This window comes from Pungitius pungitius, chromosome 3 (genome assembly GCF_949316345.1).
Source record: "Pungitius pungitius chromosome 3, fPunPun2.1, whole genome shotgun sequence".
In the NCBI taxonomy this organism is placed as follows: Eukaryota; Metazoa; Chordata; class Actinopteri; order Perciformes; family Gasterosteidae; genus Pungitius; species Pungitius pungitius.
Genome location: NC_084902.1, coordinates 12,235,308 through 12,251,962, shown reverse-complemented (window position 1 = coordinate 12,251,962; position 16,655 = coordinate 12,235,308). Strand labels below are relative to the sequence as shown.

The following is a 16,655-nucleotide window of genomic DNA, read 5'->3' as shown; positions in this document are numbered from 1 at the left end:
TGTGAGTACGACGGCGATATGATCCGTTTAAATGAAATGTTCCCGAGGCATTTGGTTTTTTTTTCTTCTTCTTCTGAATAGAAATGTGACATAGACGATAAGCTCAGCAGCCAGAAATCAATCAGAAAACACACATGCTTACAAAAATATCAAAATACTTTGCATAAAAAGTGCTTTAGTAATAAAATTACAAAACATACACTCAAGTGATTAGCTGCAACATACTTTTCCTTTTCTTTGCCACAAAGCTAAACGCACGTTGTACAACACATGACATGTGATGGGCTCGTGTTGGTATATTGCACTGGGGTGAGGTACAGTATAATGGATAGCAGGTGGAATACTAAATATTTTGTGATCATTTTGGGGATAAAAAGCCTTCCTGTCAGAGTGACACTCATACAGCCATTTACAATACCTTTCATTAGTAAAACAGATATTTGATTCTGACATTTTATAATAGTTTCTTTTCTTTTACAGGGGGTTGAAGGTGCATTCCAGTTGGGTCGTATTAATTCGGGCAGAGATGCAGCTTTCCTGGGCCTGCAGGAACAGCTGCTCTCAGTCTAGCATTTAAAGAAGCAGAGGAAAGCGTTACAGTGAAGATTCCCCGCTGTCGATGTAGAGCAAGTGGTCGTTTTGTGTATGAAATGCAGAGTGAACGTTTGATGTCACACATAAACAAGTTAATATTATCTATTTGGTCCAAAATGGCACCCTGGAAATTTATGGAAATCTCTTGTTAAATCAATTTAACCTTTATTTTCTTTTACCGGTAATCTCATTGAGACCCAACATCTTAGTCTCATGAGAGACCTGTTTGAGTTCCAGTGGGGATTTTGGCCATAAACTCAAATTGAGTATTATTTGAAAAACAAAAATACAGCAATAAATTCAGCAGGATCATCAATACAGTGACATATCTCCATAAACAATTGCGAAATGCTCCACTGACTCCCCTTTTCTCTGCGGTCCTCAAAAGCCAGACTGATGTGCTGATCTCAAAGAGGCCGTTTTGCCGGATCCTCCGCGCTGACATTTGGACTCCAACGTGCGAGCGTTTGTCGCTTCATTTTCGCCGACTGAAGATGCTCTTCTTGCTGGAGCTCTTGTCCGCGGTGCTGAGGCCGATGAGGAGCCGAGCCTTCTCGTCCTCCTCCTGCTGCTGCATGCTTGTGTCCGACTTCCCCTCGGACGCCTTCCCCCGCAGCTCGGAGCCGGAGGCCGGCTTCAGACGCAGCTTCTCCTTTATCATCTGAGCAGAACAAATGGTTCATTAAACGGAAACTTTCTGATTCTGTGCTAAGATATAAAGCATTAAGTACACGGTTTGGATTTAAGGAAAACTCCAAATTTTAGAAAGAAAGAAACCACAGACCAAGATCCCACAGTGTGTGTGTGTGAGTGTGTGTGTGTACCTGTGCTACAAGAGCTTTACGGCTGTCCCTTTTCACAGCCATGGCAAAGTCAAGCCAGGTCCAGGTATTGTTATGGTACTCCAAACAGGGCAGAACCAGGTTCAGGTCCTTCCAGTCCACACTACTCTTTTCTCCCTAAATACAACATTCAAATCCCAAAAGTGAGTTAAAAAGAAAATGGATTTTTTTTGGCCTTTTAAAAATAAGCTCTAAACATTCTCATTTATTTTTAGTAAATTCATTTAGTTTTGTTTGTGTCTCCCTGATTTGCTTTTTTACTAAATGTTCCACTGAGTTCTCCAGCTATCTGCTTACATGTCTGTCTGCAGTTACTGAGCAGGTGGTACACAGTGGGTTCATTACAGACTTATTTTACTGACCACAGCTGCTGCTGGTACTACTACAATGAGAGTGAAGAATGATTCACATTTTGATTTTTTTTCCCACTTGATCTAATTATTTTTTATAGCACACTATTTTTTCCTTCTTTATTAATTCAACCCTTTAAACTTGTCTTCAGTCTTCTTGCTAAGGCCAAATGGCCAAATTTTAAAAATATAAAAGTTAATTAAGTGGCATGAAGCCATGACCTTCCGAGTTAGTTTTGTGTGGATCACCTCAGTTGTTTTCAGGTAAAGATGTTAGGCCAGAATGATCCTTTTTGGTCTTATTTCTATTCAGAGCGCAGGAACGGCTGCTGCGTGCAGAAAACCCACCTTGTAGCTGACACACAGGGGAACTTGGGGAATCTTGACGTAGATGAAGGAGTTGTTCATGGCAGCGCGCTCCTTCATCTTATCAATGTCGTCAACAGGATGCTGCTGGGAGGAAATCATGAAACAAAAATCAATCATCTTTGTTCCCTTTTCCTATTCTTCACATCTGAGCACCAATATTCAGAAAGCACAAGTACCTCTGGAGGCTTCCTGAATGACCTCCTGACCCCCGCAGTGCGGTTCAATCCCTGGGCGACACCTTTGCTGGGGCCCATAGCACCCATAGTGTCCTCGGATGATTGCCGGGGCTTGACAGGGATACCTGTGACACAGCTTGCATCAGTACTGTGGCCTCCTCACCCTGCACCCAATACTCCCGCTGGGTATTTCTCTTTCACACAGACACACACGTCAAGGTCATACCCAACATTACAAAACCTTTTAATAGCTCAGAGGGATGACATAGCACAGTAATTGGCTATTTGACACAGCACACACACACAAGTCAGAGAAAATGGAAACCATTATTGATCAGTTATTTGTTATAGAGTACATGGTGACCCCACCACTGAGTGCTACTTGGTTTACTGCTGTCATATTGCCATTATTGACGACAACATACCTGTGGTAACCAATCTGAACTTGTCCTCTTCATCGGTCACCTCTTCCTCTTCAACATTTCTTCCAGGAAAGAAAAATCCCATCATCCTTTTGAAGAACTGGTACATCAGCTGGATGGTCAGAGGCACCACGTTCACCTGATGATGGACAAACCTCTCAAATTAAAAGACGATACGGGCGTTTCTGGGAATGTGGCTGCGCGTCCATGTGAAGGTCATCACCTCAAAGTGCTCCTTGACAGAGATCCCTCCTACAGGGGGACGCACTTTACTGAAAATACGCAAGGCAAACTGGCGTCCAGACTGGCAGTTACTCTGAGGCCGAAGTACAACCTGTAACATAAAAAGGGAGTTAATGTGACAATCCCAAAATAAAGCTGGAAAACTTGTGAATCTGTGTGGAAATCCCACTTTGACTTTGAACAACACACACTATTGATGATATGAACAAAGTATGGACAACACCACCAAGTTGTTCACACATGCATCAAGGAATCCTTGAGTGTACATGCAACACAGAGTATGAAAGTCTGAAGATGGAGTCAACACAGACGTCAAGTCTTATCAGGGTACGAGCACTGTACATACCCTCACACGCTGCACAGAGGAAACCAGGCACAGTCAGAAAAATTAAATAATGTTGGCTTTTTGGAAATACATGTGAGCAACAGAAGCATGTTTTTCAACACTGTAAATTCATTTTTGTAGATAAAAAGGCAGGGTTGGCTATCTTGAAGAAAATAACACGCATAAAACAGATTATAAATATGGACGGACCGCTCATTTTTTTACACCGAGATTATCCAGCCGCACTAAAGTTGCTAAATCTTGCGGAAAAGTGGGTGTATCTGAAAGCCACTCCTTCAAACGATCCAGATGCTGGACTTTGTTTTTATGAAGATGCAACAAGAATTTCAACAGAAATGCCAAAACTACTTGAAGATTACCAACCCTGCCTTTAAGGCCAATATGGATTTGCCTGTCTGAGTAGAGAAATGTACCTTGTATGCTGCATTGGGCAGGAGGTTGTTCATCGTGAACCAACCTAACTCCAAAAGATGCTCGGCCGTGTCGTCAGACTTGTTTAGCTGTGGTAAGAAAGAATTCACACTCATCAATGTTCACCTTACAGCAGTGTTTGATTAACTAAATTAATAAACTGAAGAGTGACACATCATAGGACATAGTGGTGCAAATGGGCTTTTTGCACTAAATAAGGTGTGATCTAAATGATCCAATGATGTTTTTTTCAAATACGGTATGAAAGAAAAAGAAGAAGAGCAAGAGAGGGACATTTTTAACAAAGTGCCAATATTTAAATGCTGGGAACCTGAGAAGAGAAAACTAATAATTTGGTGGGATGTCCGGTAACTTTCCCACACTGGACGGCCAATAAGAAGGGATTCCGCTCCCCCGTCTGCAGTGCTTACCTTACTGTACATGAACCTCTGCAGCTCCAACTCAGCGATGCCAAGCTGGCCGTCTTCTTCGGTCAAACACCAGCGGGCCTGAGCGAAGTAGATCTCCGTTCTCCTCACCACACTCACATCCTCTGGAGGCTTACGCAGCTCCAGCTTGTTTGCCCGTTGCAGCTGAAAGTCCTTAAAACACCTGAAAGAGAGAGGGAGCGATTAGACAACTTGACCTGTGTGGTGAAGCTCTTCAGTATTTTACGCGAGTGAGTGAGGATGGGAGACCTGATGAGAATGTTGAGCTCTTCACTCTTCATCTGCATGTCGTTCTTCTCCTGATTGAGCTGGTTTTGCAGTCTTGTGTTGATCTCTATTAGTTCATCACCGCTCAGCTCTTCAGATTGTGCCTGCAATTAATTAAATTAACATTTTTATTTGATTTTCCCTACATAAACTATGCTGCAATTTAAAGACTATCACATTAAATCCCTAACCCTGATGTTGGAGTAAATCTGTTTCTCAAGACGTCTAATCAGGGCAAGGTGCTGCCTCACTGCCTCCTGGAGGTGCAAGATGCTGCTGCGCTGCTCCTCAGGGTTACTGGAAATTTCCAGCTGGAAACGCACACGCTGCTTCTTCTCACTGTGTTCCTTTATGTCCAAAAGATTCAAAAAAACAAAAACACAATGCGTCAGGTGAAAACGTCACTCAGGACTCAAGGTTTTATGGGTTTGGATCATTGGCCATGTGATGGTCCAGCCTACCTTGCGTCTGGGCTCCACATGCAGCAACAGGTTGTTGACGATGTCCAGGATCATAGCGTACTGAACGGGGTTAGTGGATATCTCAAGGTCGTGATGAATGAGGGTAAAGGTGTCCACTGCCCCTGTTTAAACCACACAATAAAACTCTTCAAAGATCAAGGAGTTATAATATATCCTCCCCACCGGACATTGTTAAAAAAAACATTTAACAAGAACCCAGATGTATTAAAAGATAAATTGTGACATACCAGCTTGTTTTTTCAGAAGATCCTCTTTCTCGTGGTTATTCCTCAGCTCCGGTGGTTTGATCTGTGTGGCCACCTCAGGGTTGATGTCGTGACTGTAACTGATGTAATGCATCCGACAGCTACAGCGGGAAATGATTCGCTGAACCTGCTGAGCCTCGTTCACCTGCGCCGGCTGGTTCCAGTCTACGTCCACCGATAGATGAATTTACAGTCTGTGATGGGTCCATGTAATGCAGAGTGCGTTTCCACGTGGTAAGGGTAGTAACTCACCTGTAGTGGTGCTAACCATTCCTCCCACAGCCTGGCCACTCTCCATCAGCTCCAGCACGGAGTCCAGATTACGCTGCCTGTGCTCCTCTATGTTTTTCACCTAAACACAAAATAGCATCCGAAGAAGCAAATTGGAGCAGGAACAGCATTGCACACAGATGGGTTACTGTAGAGCCTTTGTTGCAAGTCCAATATTTAGCTTTCTTTACTTTGAAATGTGTATTTATCAAAAGTCACGGCAAAAAATGTTCAATCGTCTAACAAAGCATTGCTTACAGGCTCAACTTGTTTTCTGTTTTAAACCGCTGTTGAAAGGAAATGTAACGTCATGAATTGTTGTACTTTTCTAATGAACGTCTTTGTCTCACCGACGTCTTAAAGACCGCCTAAAAAATACGACAGCGCTGTGCTCACCTCCAGCCACAGCTGCCTTTCCTCTTGCTCGGATGGGTTGGGCTCCATGGTGGCAAAGTACTGCATCCCGTCCAGCAGACAGGTCCAGGTGGTCTTCTGCTTCAGGGTGTCGTTGTACCAGGCGGGGTGGTGCTCGCACTGAAGCAGCTGAGCCTTTGCTGCGGACACCAGCACGCAGCCTGCAGTCTCTGTGCCACGCAACATCATCTGGGAGACGCAAAGAAGATGGAGAAGAATGAAACTGTGGGCCAGACAGACCAGCAACAAACTAACTTTTTGGAGAAAAAAATAAATATAAATTTGATCAAATTAAAAGATGAAATAATTTGGACCAGTTTTGAAACAGCTGAATCAGATGTTGTCAAAGAATACTGCAGCTACTGTTGCTGGTCTTTCCATAATAGTGTACATGATCCTCAATAATATAGAAAAAAACAAATTTCTTTTTTAGAGTGGCAGTAATTTGACCTAAACAACTCTGACATAATCAAAAATGAAGGCAGCTACCTGACAGTTGACCAACTCAATAAACCAGTTGCGGTTATAGACATCATCCGTCTGACAGGCTGCGATGCCACACAGCTGGTCGCTGACACCTGAATCCTCCTCTGAGAACACCACGAACTTGTCAGTTTCTTCAATCAGTTTCTGAAGCATCGATGTTCCTAAAAGATAAAGCGGGGGGGGGGGAAAAACAGGTTTGTGGGGCTTCATAGGCTTAACTCCGTCTTTTTCAAGCTATTTCCTTACCCTCGTTTTGACTTTTCTCTGCTCGACTGACGGTGGGCACAACGGGTGTGGTGGGAGAGTAGTTGGAAGGAGAGCGCTTGAGCTTCTTGGTCTGCAGCTGGGTGTCGATCCTAAGACCCTTCAACGCTTCGGTGGAGAGATTTCTCTTCAGCACGGACGCTTTTTTGTAGCCGTCGTACAGCGCGAAGGCTATGTTCCTATTTGTGGTGGTCCAGGAGGCCCGTAGGTCCACCAGGCGCAGTTTGTGTGTGTAAGAGGCGTTAGTCTCATCCTTCTGGTTCACCTCCTGTCAGAAGCAAACAAAAAAGTGCTTGACTGGGAATTCTCAGACAGTGATCGAGAGGCTTGTAATGCAGCCGCATCCAGGCTTTTTACCTCCTCCATGCGGTTACTCTGTCGCTGGTAGCTCAGGGAGGACAAGCTGAGCAGGTGAGTCTTCTTCACCTGTGCGTTGATCTGGTGGTCGGCTGTCTCATCCCACGTGGAGGCCATCAGGTGAACCGTCACCTGGGACAACTCACTAACCATCTGGGTCACGTTCCATTCAGAGATTAGCCTCCTCATCACAGTGCCAGCTGTGAGACGAGATCAAAAAGCACACACAGAAATCAATTCAAAAATCATACATCTGCATGTGTGAATAAATCTTTTTTGCCCGAATGGTAGGTTAACACACGTACCCTGTGGAATGAGTCGCTGTGCCCCTCGAGTGAAGACGTGGCCTTTGTTGCACTCCACTTGGACACCTCTCTGCTGGGCGAAGGAGGCCCAGTAATGCACCTGGAGGACACACACAATATGTAGAAATGGATGGCAAAATTTTTATATGTGGTGAAACAGGGAAAAGCGGTTGAACAGTTATCTGCCTGTCAGACCATAGTAATGTTTATCGAATAATCATTCTAAGTTGCCAGGTTTTTATTTATATATTAAATGCATTACCCCCCAAAAAATAGCAAATCAGTGATGGTAAATACACTAAATTTCTTATGCATCAACTATTGGGGTAATCCTCTGATTCATTGTGCAGTTTGTTGTAAAGTACTGAAATGCAGCCCACGCTTTAAATATCTTTGAATATATTTTACCAAACCCTCAAAACCACTAACAAATTTACCTTCAATATTTGAGACACCAGATGAGGCAGATTTGACGATATAGGCAAGCAGATATTTTAGTATTTTAGACTGTTGCTGGAAGGCAGACTAGAAAAACACTTACTTGTAATTGTGGAAAGGCAGCAGTGTAGGACATCTGTTTGTAGTGCTGACCCAGCTTCTTGCGGATAGGCCTGAGGCTGTGGAAGAGCTTGCCTCTGCAGATAGGTCGAGAGACACCTGTCCATGTGGCCCAAAAGTTTTGCATCCAGCGCAAAGTGCTGCTATACAGCAGAATTCTTGGCAGGGAGGATTCTACCAAAAAAAAAGTTAACTTCAGCCAAATACATAAATTATACTGGTTTTAAAGAGCAGAGGGCTTAGCGTGGCTAGACATTACAAAGCACAGCACGTACCTGTGCCGCAGTGCTGGTTAAGGTCCATGGTGATGGAGAGGTTGAGGTTCTCAGAGCGAAAGGCTCTGTAGGAGTCATGAGGTTGTCCTGAGGTCACGTCTGCAATGTTCTCCGCACAGCAGAGCATTACAGCGTAGTGGTCATGGGGATTGCCATGGCAAAGCCATTGGAGGTCAAGGGTCATACACAGGTTGGGCAGATGGAGGAAACAAATATCATCATATCTAGTAGGGGGAAAAAAATGGGACTTGTAATACTGAATGATTCAATACATTTTTTCCACATCGGACACCTCCACTTACTTTGATGCAGTTCTGACGTTCACGTCCAAATCTCCTTTAAAAAGAAACTGGCCTGGGTTCCAGTCAAAGTTCAGCTTATTCCACTCCCAGTGCAGGTTTTCTGTCGTGTTGTAAGGGTCCTGTAACATTGCAAGGTTCATCGTTATATTAGAGCAAGTGATTCATTTGATTCTGCATCACATAGTTCAGTTGCATTAAAAACTAAGGGCGCAGTGAGTGCCATGAAACACGCACTCACTCACGCACTAAATGTCGACCGATTTATAAAGATTTGTCGCGATCATATCTATGCTAAACAGTTTTTTAGTGTACATTGTTTTACCTCTGTAGCCAGCTGATGAAGATTGGCCTGGTCAATGTCCATAACCCAGCGGCCATGCAGAAGGAGACGACTTTTGTCCCACCAGGCCAGTAGAGGTGAGGGATCAACTGTAGGTTTGGTCAGCAGGTCTACAGACTGGCCAATCAGAGTCCAGGCAGGGTCCCAACATGGCCCCCACACAATAGTGTACAGTGAGATGTTAGCTGCACAAAGAGAATATTCAGTGAGGGATATATTCATTTACAATGTTTTAAAGAGTAAGCCTGACATTAACAAACAACTGCTGGGAGAATTCAGCGGTGACTTCGTAATTCCCATAACTCACATTTGAAATCGTAGTAGAATTTGAGTGGTGGCATATTCCTGTGCACCGTCACATCTCCCCATGGCGGACCAAGTGGGACGATCTCTTTGCGATGAGCCCTAGCCTGTCCATCCTGCTCCGTCCCAATCAGACGGCCAGACAGCTCCCAATCCCGGATTTCAAACAAGTAACGAGGGTAATCCCGAATTCTCACTGGCAAACCGCAAAGAGGAGACAGAGAAATTATTTTTGTAAACAAAAACTTTGAGGCCTTTAATGACATGCTATGTTCAGTTTGGTCCCCTTTAATGCTGTAAATGTTTTATCAACTTACCTAAAAATGCCACCAGTTTAAACTTCACAGCACGACACCACTGGACCACCAGAGGGAGACCGTCCCTTGGGAAGGGACTGATCCCATCAATGTCCCTCAGCTGCTCCCTCACCCTCTCTGGCCCGTGAAGACCATGGTCAGCCAGGGCGACTAGCTCCAAGTCGGACACAGTCCAGGTCAGCAGAGACTTCCTCATGGGTGTGTTGGCGTAGAGGCGGCGCGAGCGCTGGATGTAGATCTCAATGTGCTTCTTCTCCAGCGAACTGTACAGCTCTTCAATCTTTCTGGCGGGGAGAAGTTCCCCGTGCTGCTTGCGCAGATCTGCCACCTTCTTATCCAGGAGCTGCAGACGCTTTGCGCTTTCCTTACTCTCGTCCTTCATGAGCTCGTAGTTGTCCCGCAGCTTGATCTCAAAAACGTCGTCCAGGAAGACAAAGGAGAACTGGCTGATTTTGACCACGAGGTCGGGAGGCAGACGTTGGGTGCCGGAAGCTTGCATCGGGGAGCGATGCAGAGTCTTCAGCCACTTCTGCACATTAATGGCCATATCGAAGGTGTTGGAGAAGTCATATTGGTAAGGGAACTCGATGGCCAGAGAGGGGCAAGTGAGGACCCAGACACAGTTGTGGGGAGTGGTGAGAAAGGGGAACGTGTCTCTGTGCGGCTGCATCTCTTTCAGCTCGGCGTGCGTTTCCACGTCCAGACTTTTGAAAGTGACGATGTCGTTGCCGTCAAAGTTGAGGATCAAGGAGGGGGAACGTATATGCATGGAACCAGCGTGCCTGGAGACTGTGAGGGCTTCTGTGTGCAGGAGAATGTAGTTGTGTTCACTGACGTGGGCGGTCAGACGTGTGCCGCCCAGTTCGATTCGCACACACAGCTCTCTGCTCTGGCCACACAGGATTTCAGCGTCCGCAGGTTGAGACGGACTCTCCGCTCCTTTCTCCCCGCAAAGCATATGCCAATAAGCCTGAGCTTCAGTCATGTGCTGGTATAAGACCATGTGGTCGGGCGACGTCCACTCCACAGTGAGCTCCTCTTCACATTGAACCTGAATAAGACAAAAAATATGAATATTGACAAAAAGATTAATTCCGTCCAGAGAAATAAAACTGAGGGAGATCATATTACCTGTAAGGTGTGGGTGGGGATGAAGTAGGAAAAGGCTATCTCGGTGAGTTTGAGGACAGGATTGGGGGTTTGGGAGGCGGGGCAACATGACTCCATATTATCCGTGAGGGCTTTGATCGCTGACAAGCTAATGCTCTGAAGAGACACAGTGGACCTCTCTGCAGAGCAGTGGACTTTGACAGTGTCCATCCGCAAAGACACGGCTCCTGAAGACAACAAAAAGTAATCAAATATATAAAAAAGGGTGATGGTACTCAAGAGCAGATAGTTTTGCATTGGCTGTTGTATTTTACCCCACGAGATGATGAAGATGCATTTATGAATTAGCTCTAAAATTACTAGCTCTAAAAAAAACTACTTTCGGTCATTTGATTTTTTTTTTCGTTTGACATATTTTGTCTTAATTACTGTCTCAAATGTCAGAATATATTGAAGTGCCAATTCTATAATGTCCAAGGTTTTAACTTGAAATCAAAACAAATAAATTATGTTAATTGTTGCATTACCGCTTAATCAGACAAAATAATATGGATAAATTGTAATAATAATAATAATGTTCGCCACTTTTTCTAGATAAATAAAAGTGGTGGCCGAGTAGTCCTCAGTCCCCACAAACCAAGAGACTCGCAATATACATATATTCATTACAGTGCTGTTTATGTCAAATTCAGTGATCTGCCATGCAAAGTTCTTATTTTATTCTGAAACCATTTACCTGCTAGATTAGACAGTGTGAACACATTGACATCCTCCAGACAACAGTCTAGTTTGAACAGCAGATGGAGCAGTGAGGAAGACATGGGTACGGCATCCTCAGCAGAGGGAGACACTGAGGCCACATCTGGCAGCGGTGGCCCAGAGTCCAGAGGAACACAGATGAGGTTCAGCAGGCGAGACAGACACAGTGCACAAGTCTCCGAGAGCTCCACCTGAAGCCCTTTCAGGCTCGACTCCACGCTCAGACTCTGGTTCCTGCTACTCGACTCCATGTGCGGTCGGTTGAAACTCCCCTGGACGGATGAGATTTTAAGTACGCCAACATTAGCGTTTGAGTGTACAAATAAATCCATACCGAGAAATAATGAATTATCAAATGTACATAAAAACAAGTTTCTACAGGTTTCTGCTCCTACCTGCAGACTGAGCGAGTCTAAAATTAGCGCTTCTCCCCACACGTGTTTACCAGGAGGATGGGGGGTTTGTTGGATATGAGAACCCTGACCCACTCTCCACCAGAAGTTGTCCAGGGACAGCGAGGCCCGCTGGTGCACATTCTGGGACTCCGTGACCTCTGCGTCAACTTTAATGTCTAGAAGATGCTGCAGTTCTACAGATACAGGAAGTGCAAGTCATCATTAAAAAAACATTTTGAGGAAATATATCCTTTATATAAATTGCAGCAGTATTGAAGTATCAAGCTAACAAGGATATGAAGGAGTACAAGTTAATGTGTAACATTCAGAAGGGCACAAGGAAAATACCTTCTCTTATCTAGTTTGGCATGTTTGGCAAAAGACCCAAAAGTTGCCTCCATAATAAAACTCACAGAATCTACTAAATAAAATGTGTTGCAACAACGTTACAGGACTTCCACACGATGTTGTAACATTAAGTGCTCTTGCTTACGAAAGGATGTCGAGGTCATACATTGACGCAACAGGGCCCTCATTCTGTCTTGTAGCAACAACATCACATGACGGTACCTGCGCTAGCCGAGAGGAAGCCGAGAGCAAAGGGTGTCGTGTCCCCCAGCTGAACGGAAACATTAACGTTGGACACGGAGGAGGTGATCATCACAGGAGCATCCAGGTGAGGGAGGCGCCTGAGGAAAAGGAGGGTGGGCAAATAATCTAATGGACTACACAATGCCATTACGCCATGGAACAAAACAACACGCAATGAGTGACGCGCAAACACAAACATGGATGAAAAAGAAAAGAAGGTGAAATATGATGTTATATTAGATAATTGTGACAGAACGCAGATCATTCCAGTAAACTTTGAGAGATGTCATTGACGTGTCTGGCTGTAATCGTCCCAATGTCAGCCATTAAGCAACCTTCGATTCTCCTTTTTGAAACTTGCCTTTTTCTATGCGCTGCCTTCCTGTGGATTAGCTGTTCCCATGGAAATAGATGTAGCCAATGTGAGAACTCCTGGTGGCGGTAGTGGATAATGCAAGTGTTGATCGTGAATGATCCCGAGATGTCGACAGAGGAAATCTAAATGTAGAAAATGAGAAGAGAAAAAGTATGTACAAAAAAAATGCTTTATGGATTTAAGAAGCTTTGCAGTTGTAATGTGACGATAAAGCGTCTTCCCCACCTGCAGGGCTGTCTTCAGTGTGTTCACACAAAGGATTCTTTGCCTACTTTGTGAGAGGAGAAGTCCATCTGTCAGTAGAAAAAATTCCAGAATGTGATATTTATAGCATTCTTCTTCATCCAACTCGCTCTGCTGCGCCTGTGGCACCCAGCTGGCCACCTACCTTCGAGAAGGAGCTCCAGGTTGCTTTGGGGAATGCTCAGTTCAGGAGTGAAGCTCCTAAGAGGAAGCTGCTCATCGTCCCGTCCGTAGCAGACTTTTAAGGACTTCAGAGTCCAATTCAGGTGTCTGTGCCAACAGGATAAACAATCATTGCATATTTAAATCGAGTCCAACACAACTACTTTATGCAATAGACTGTAAAATAGTCGACTCACCTCTTCTGGCTGTGCATGGACATGGTCACATTTGTATTATCAAATTCCATTTTGACCTTGTGGGGAACCAGCCGATGAAACCGCTCCACGGTCTCAGTCTGGATGAACACAGTGTTTTCACACTCTGAAAGGATCAAGTGCCAAGACTATTAAATCGCAATCTAACATGCTCAGTCTGCCACAGCTAGATCATATTTTAAATGTTTCTATTAACACAAAAAATGGCTATGCATAAATACATTCAAACATGTTCTGACTTTTTTTTTTTACTTTTTGCATATACTGGCTGATATTTCCTGGATGGTGCTGATTTTTTAGGCCAACTCTACAAGCAAATTTATTGCACTTCATTTTTAAAGATCCCAAAATGTGTTTGGCAAGGGAAAAAAAAGAGTAAGCTAATGTGCCATTTCCTTCTCGTTTCCAGTTGTTAGTGTGAATAAAAGGCCGAACTGTCAAGCTTAACTGTAAAGTCTGTGTTACTGGGATTCTAGTTTTCATTCATTTGTTACATTTTTCCGTGGGTAAATACAAATCACTAAATTCCAGCAGTTAGGAACAGGACATAGAGAAAAAGAAAAAATACTATTATTTATATTGTTTTACCAATGTTTTATTTTTTTTTAAATGCTGCATAACTTAATTTCACAGGTAGTTTATATTTGATCCACTTATCATTCAGCTTGCAGACATTTCAAGGTCATACAGAGTCAATACAGCTCTGTGTTGTGACCTTGTCCTCATTTTTTTTTCTTGCTGTTTAGCAGAACAGATTAAAATATCACAGACAACTTTAGAAAGCCATGTGTTTCCAAATAAGCAGAAGCTGACTAATGTTAAGCTAGTGGAAAACAACTATGAACATCACAGTTAGAATGCTTAGGCAATAAAGAGGAAATACGGTTAAAAGCTTTATATGTGTTGAATCTGGTTGTACGTGCCCCCCCCGTACAATCGAATCCCACAATTGATTGGTAATTGCCAAGGTTGTTTGTTCACTCACTTACAGCAGAGATTGAGTGATTGTACTCACCAGATGCTTCCTGACTGCACTTTTGGGGAGAAGGGGGCAGCAGGAGTTGGCTCAGAAACAGTCCCTCATGGAGCTCTGCTATAAGCGTTCTCACATTCAGGGACAGACAACCTGGCTTCATCTCAGGTAGGCTCACATCTCCGGACAGAAGCAGGCTCAGGGCCACTTCAGCCAGACATATGTCCTAAAAAACAGAATGCATGTCAGTCACTTATACCTAATAAAAACTGTATTTCAGGGGAAAAAAGAACAACTTACCAACTGACTGCTTTTAAGTACTTTACTGCTTAGCTGCCCGACTGAGAAGTCCCACGCCAACCTGTAACAAACGTTAAAAATGTCATTGCATCATACATTGATCCTTCTTTCTTTTCTAATGAATTTGATAATTAAATGAAATTGTTGGTAGACAGAAACTACAGACTGAACTGTGCAGTTACCTTTTACTCTGGTGGTCCAGCAACAAGGTGATGCCAGTAACTGTCATGTGCCATAGAGACTCTGACAAAGCGAGGTTGAGGACCATCACATTGATTGAGCTGATGTGGAACGACAGCAGCTGAAAACACAAGACAAGAAGTGAGACGCTTTCTACAAATACGTTTAACAGAAGATTGAAGTTCGGTGACGCTCCCTACTTGTGACAGGAAGCGTAGTGTTGTGGGGCTGAGTGAAATCTTGCCAGACTTTCCTCCGTGGCTCTCCTTCCCCAAAGGTCCGAGTGGGGCCTGCAAGTCGAACCTCACTCTGGTGTCGCCAACACACAAGGCCAGGTATCTCCTGAATCACAAACATGTAGCAGCCGTTTTAATTAACGCAGTTACTTGGTAGCTTTCAAATCTAGAACTGATTTGATGGAAGATCTGAAACTATCCAAATGAAAATTTTATGTGAAACACTTACGGCAGATCCTGATTAAGAAGTTTACTTGAAATCCATATTTTGTCAATTTCCTGTCATGAAGAGAGTCACTGTTACTGTGCAGCCATTCCCCAAATATCCTTTGTATACAGTCGACAAACAACACATGTTTTGGCCATTACTGAGCCGAACATGAACCCCTGAAATGAGAGCATGCGTCATTTATGAGCTCACAACACAAATGTCATGTAAACACAGCGTGTCCTACCAGAGTGTGCTGGGGGTGAAACTGGATACTAACTCCTTGAACAGAAAACAGCCCGACTGATTTGATCTTTAGGTCCGCATCGAGTGCAGTCTGGAAGAATCGCACAGCCAGGGTGCATATGAGCCATCTGTAATGAAAAAGGCATGGACAGTATTTGGTTGATTTGGTAAATAGGTTGTCATTCAACACTGTTAATCAAGCACAAGACACATCGGGGTTATGTCCTATTACCAAATGTCACCTTGTAGAATTTCCTTTCCTATCAAAAATATTCAATAGAACACATTTCCATTCTTACCTGAAAATGACACATAACAACACTATCCCGAGCAGAAGAATAAGCAGGAAGGATATCAGCAAGGGAGGCATCGTGTCCCAAGTTGTTCACACCCAAATCTTGGACATGGGTCTCGTCTCTTGGTCTCTCAGCTGCTGTCAAAGAGGAGCAGATTCACTTCAGCTGAACACCACCTTAACGCTCAGGTGTGAGTGTTGTGTGACTGCTTGCTAAAACCATCCATAGCTCCTCCTGCGCTGTGACACACTGACGCAAGATTTGCTATGCAGGCTAATAAACGTCATTTTTGTATTTTACAACAGCCCTGTTAGCCTCGGCGTGCTAACGGGGCTAATTAGTTACAAGCCAAACATGAAATAGCCCGTAGCTTAACTTCATCACTGTTCAATTAGGTACGACTATTCACGTTACTTATATGTAACGTTAGTCCTCGTCACCGAAACACTAGAGGCAAAACCCTGGCTGGTGTTGAGAAAACACAAAATAGTTTAAGATGTTTGTCGCCGCGTCACCCAACAAAAAAAAAACAGTAGCAAATCTGTGTTAGCAAGCTAACGCAACAGCTAACTCAGCTAGCATAGCTGGCACTCATAACTTGGCGTTCATTTTGGCTAACCCGTTACTGCTGTAGACGTGTTCGCTTCCATCGGCTCCAGGTGGGCAGGTCACTTACCCAGACACCGTCATGGCACTGCGTTTACTGCTGCAAAAGAGCGTCGCTATCATCTGACAGTTAACTCTCGGCTCGGGCAGAGAAGCCACTTGGTCCCGCTGCGCTCCGCCCCGCTCCGCCGGCCGCTCGTTAGCCGAGTGGGAGACGAGCTGGAGCCGCGCCAACGCAACGCTGCTCCGGCAAATATTAATATATCACTAAACTATGCCCTCAAACACGAAGGGCCATTCAGCGGAACGAACTCATACACTCATAACCCACGACACTGATCACACACACACACACACAGTCAGAGTCAAGCT

At 44.2% G+C, this 16,655-nt stretch overlaps 1 protein-coding gene across 5 annotated transcripts; it reads right to left on the bottom strand.

The window, feature by feature from the left end:
- Window positions 1–157: 157 nt before the first annotated feature.
- Window positions 158–16,543, bottom strand: LOC119218802 (bridge-like lipid transfer protein family member 2). Of its 5 annotated transcripts, none has more exons than XM_037473542.2 (40): window positions 16,354–16,543; window positions 15,681–15,814; window positions 15,383–15,509; window positions 15,157–15,206; window positions 14,892–15,033; window positions 14,694–14,812; window positions 14,512–14,572; window positions 14,254–14,437; window positions 13,221–13,344; window positions 13,007–13,131; window positions 12,844–12,911; window positions 12,604–12,740; window positions 12,222–12,376; window positions 11,652–11,845; window positions 11,234–11,528; window positions 10,519–10,724; window positions 9,388–10,438; window positions 9,075–9,266; window positions 8,750–8,952; window positions 8,428–8,546; window positions 8,126–8,349; window positions 7,834–8,024; window positions 7,293–7,392; window positions 6,988–7,187; window positions 6,613–6,898; window positions 6,370–6,527; window positions 5,863–6,069; window positions 5,449–5,548; window positions 5,179–5,361; window positions 4,931–5,052; window positions 4,661–4,816; window positions 4,452–4,573; window positions 4,185–4,365; window positions 3,756–3,842; window positions 2,977–3,087; window positions 2,757–2,892; window positions 2,332–2,456; window positions 2,135–2,236; window positions 1,419–1,553; window positions 158–1,255 (listed from the first exon to the last, which is right to left on the bottom strand). In XM_037473542.2, the coding sequence occupies exons 2-40, from the start codon at window positions 15,749–15,751 to the stop codon at window positions 1,070–1,072; spliced, it is 6,735 nt and encodes a 2,244-aa protein (XP_037329439.2). In that variant the 5' UTR covers window positions 15,752–15,814; window positions 16,354–16,543; the 3' UTR covers window positions 158–1,069. The 5 variants fall into 5 exon arrangements, with proteins under 5 accessions (XP_037329439.2, XP_037329430.2, XP_062417198.1 ...); XM_037473533.2 differs by having other exon boundaries at window positions 2,135–2,239; window positions 16,354–16,542; XM_062561214.1 differs by having other exon boundaries at window positions 2,135–2,239; window positions 12,222–12,340; window positions 16,354–16,542.
- Window positions 16,544–16,655: the final 112 nt, after the last annotated feature.

Coding starts and splice junctions, on each gene's coding strand:
- LOC119218802 (XM_037473533.2), bottom strand. CDS start 15,751: ATGCCTCCCTTGCTGATATCCTTCCTGCTTATTCTTCTGCTCGGGATA. Junction 14,813..14,891: donor CACTACGCTTCCTGTCACAA/GTAGGGAGCGTC, acceptor TTGTGTTTTCAG/CTGCTGTCGTTCCACATCAG. Junction 6,528..6,612: donor AGAGAAAAGTCAAAACGAGG/GTAAGGAAATAG, acceptor TTTATCTTTTAG/GAACATCGATGCTTCAGAAA.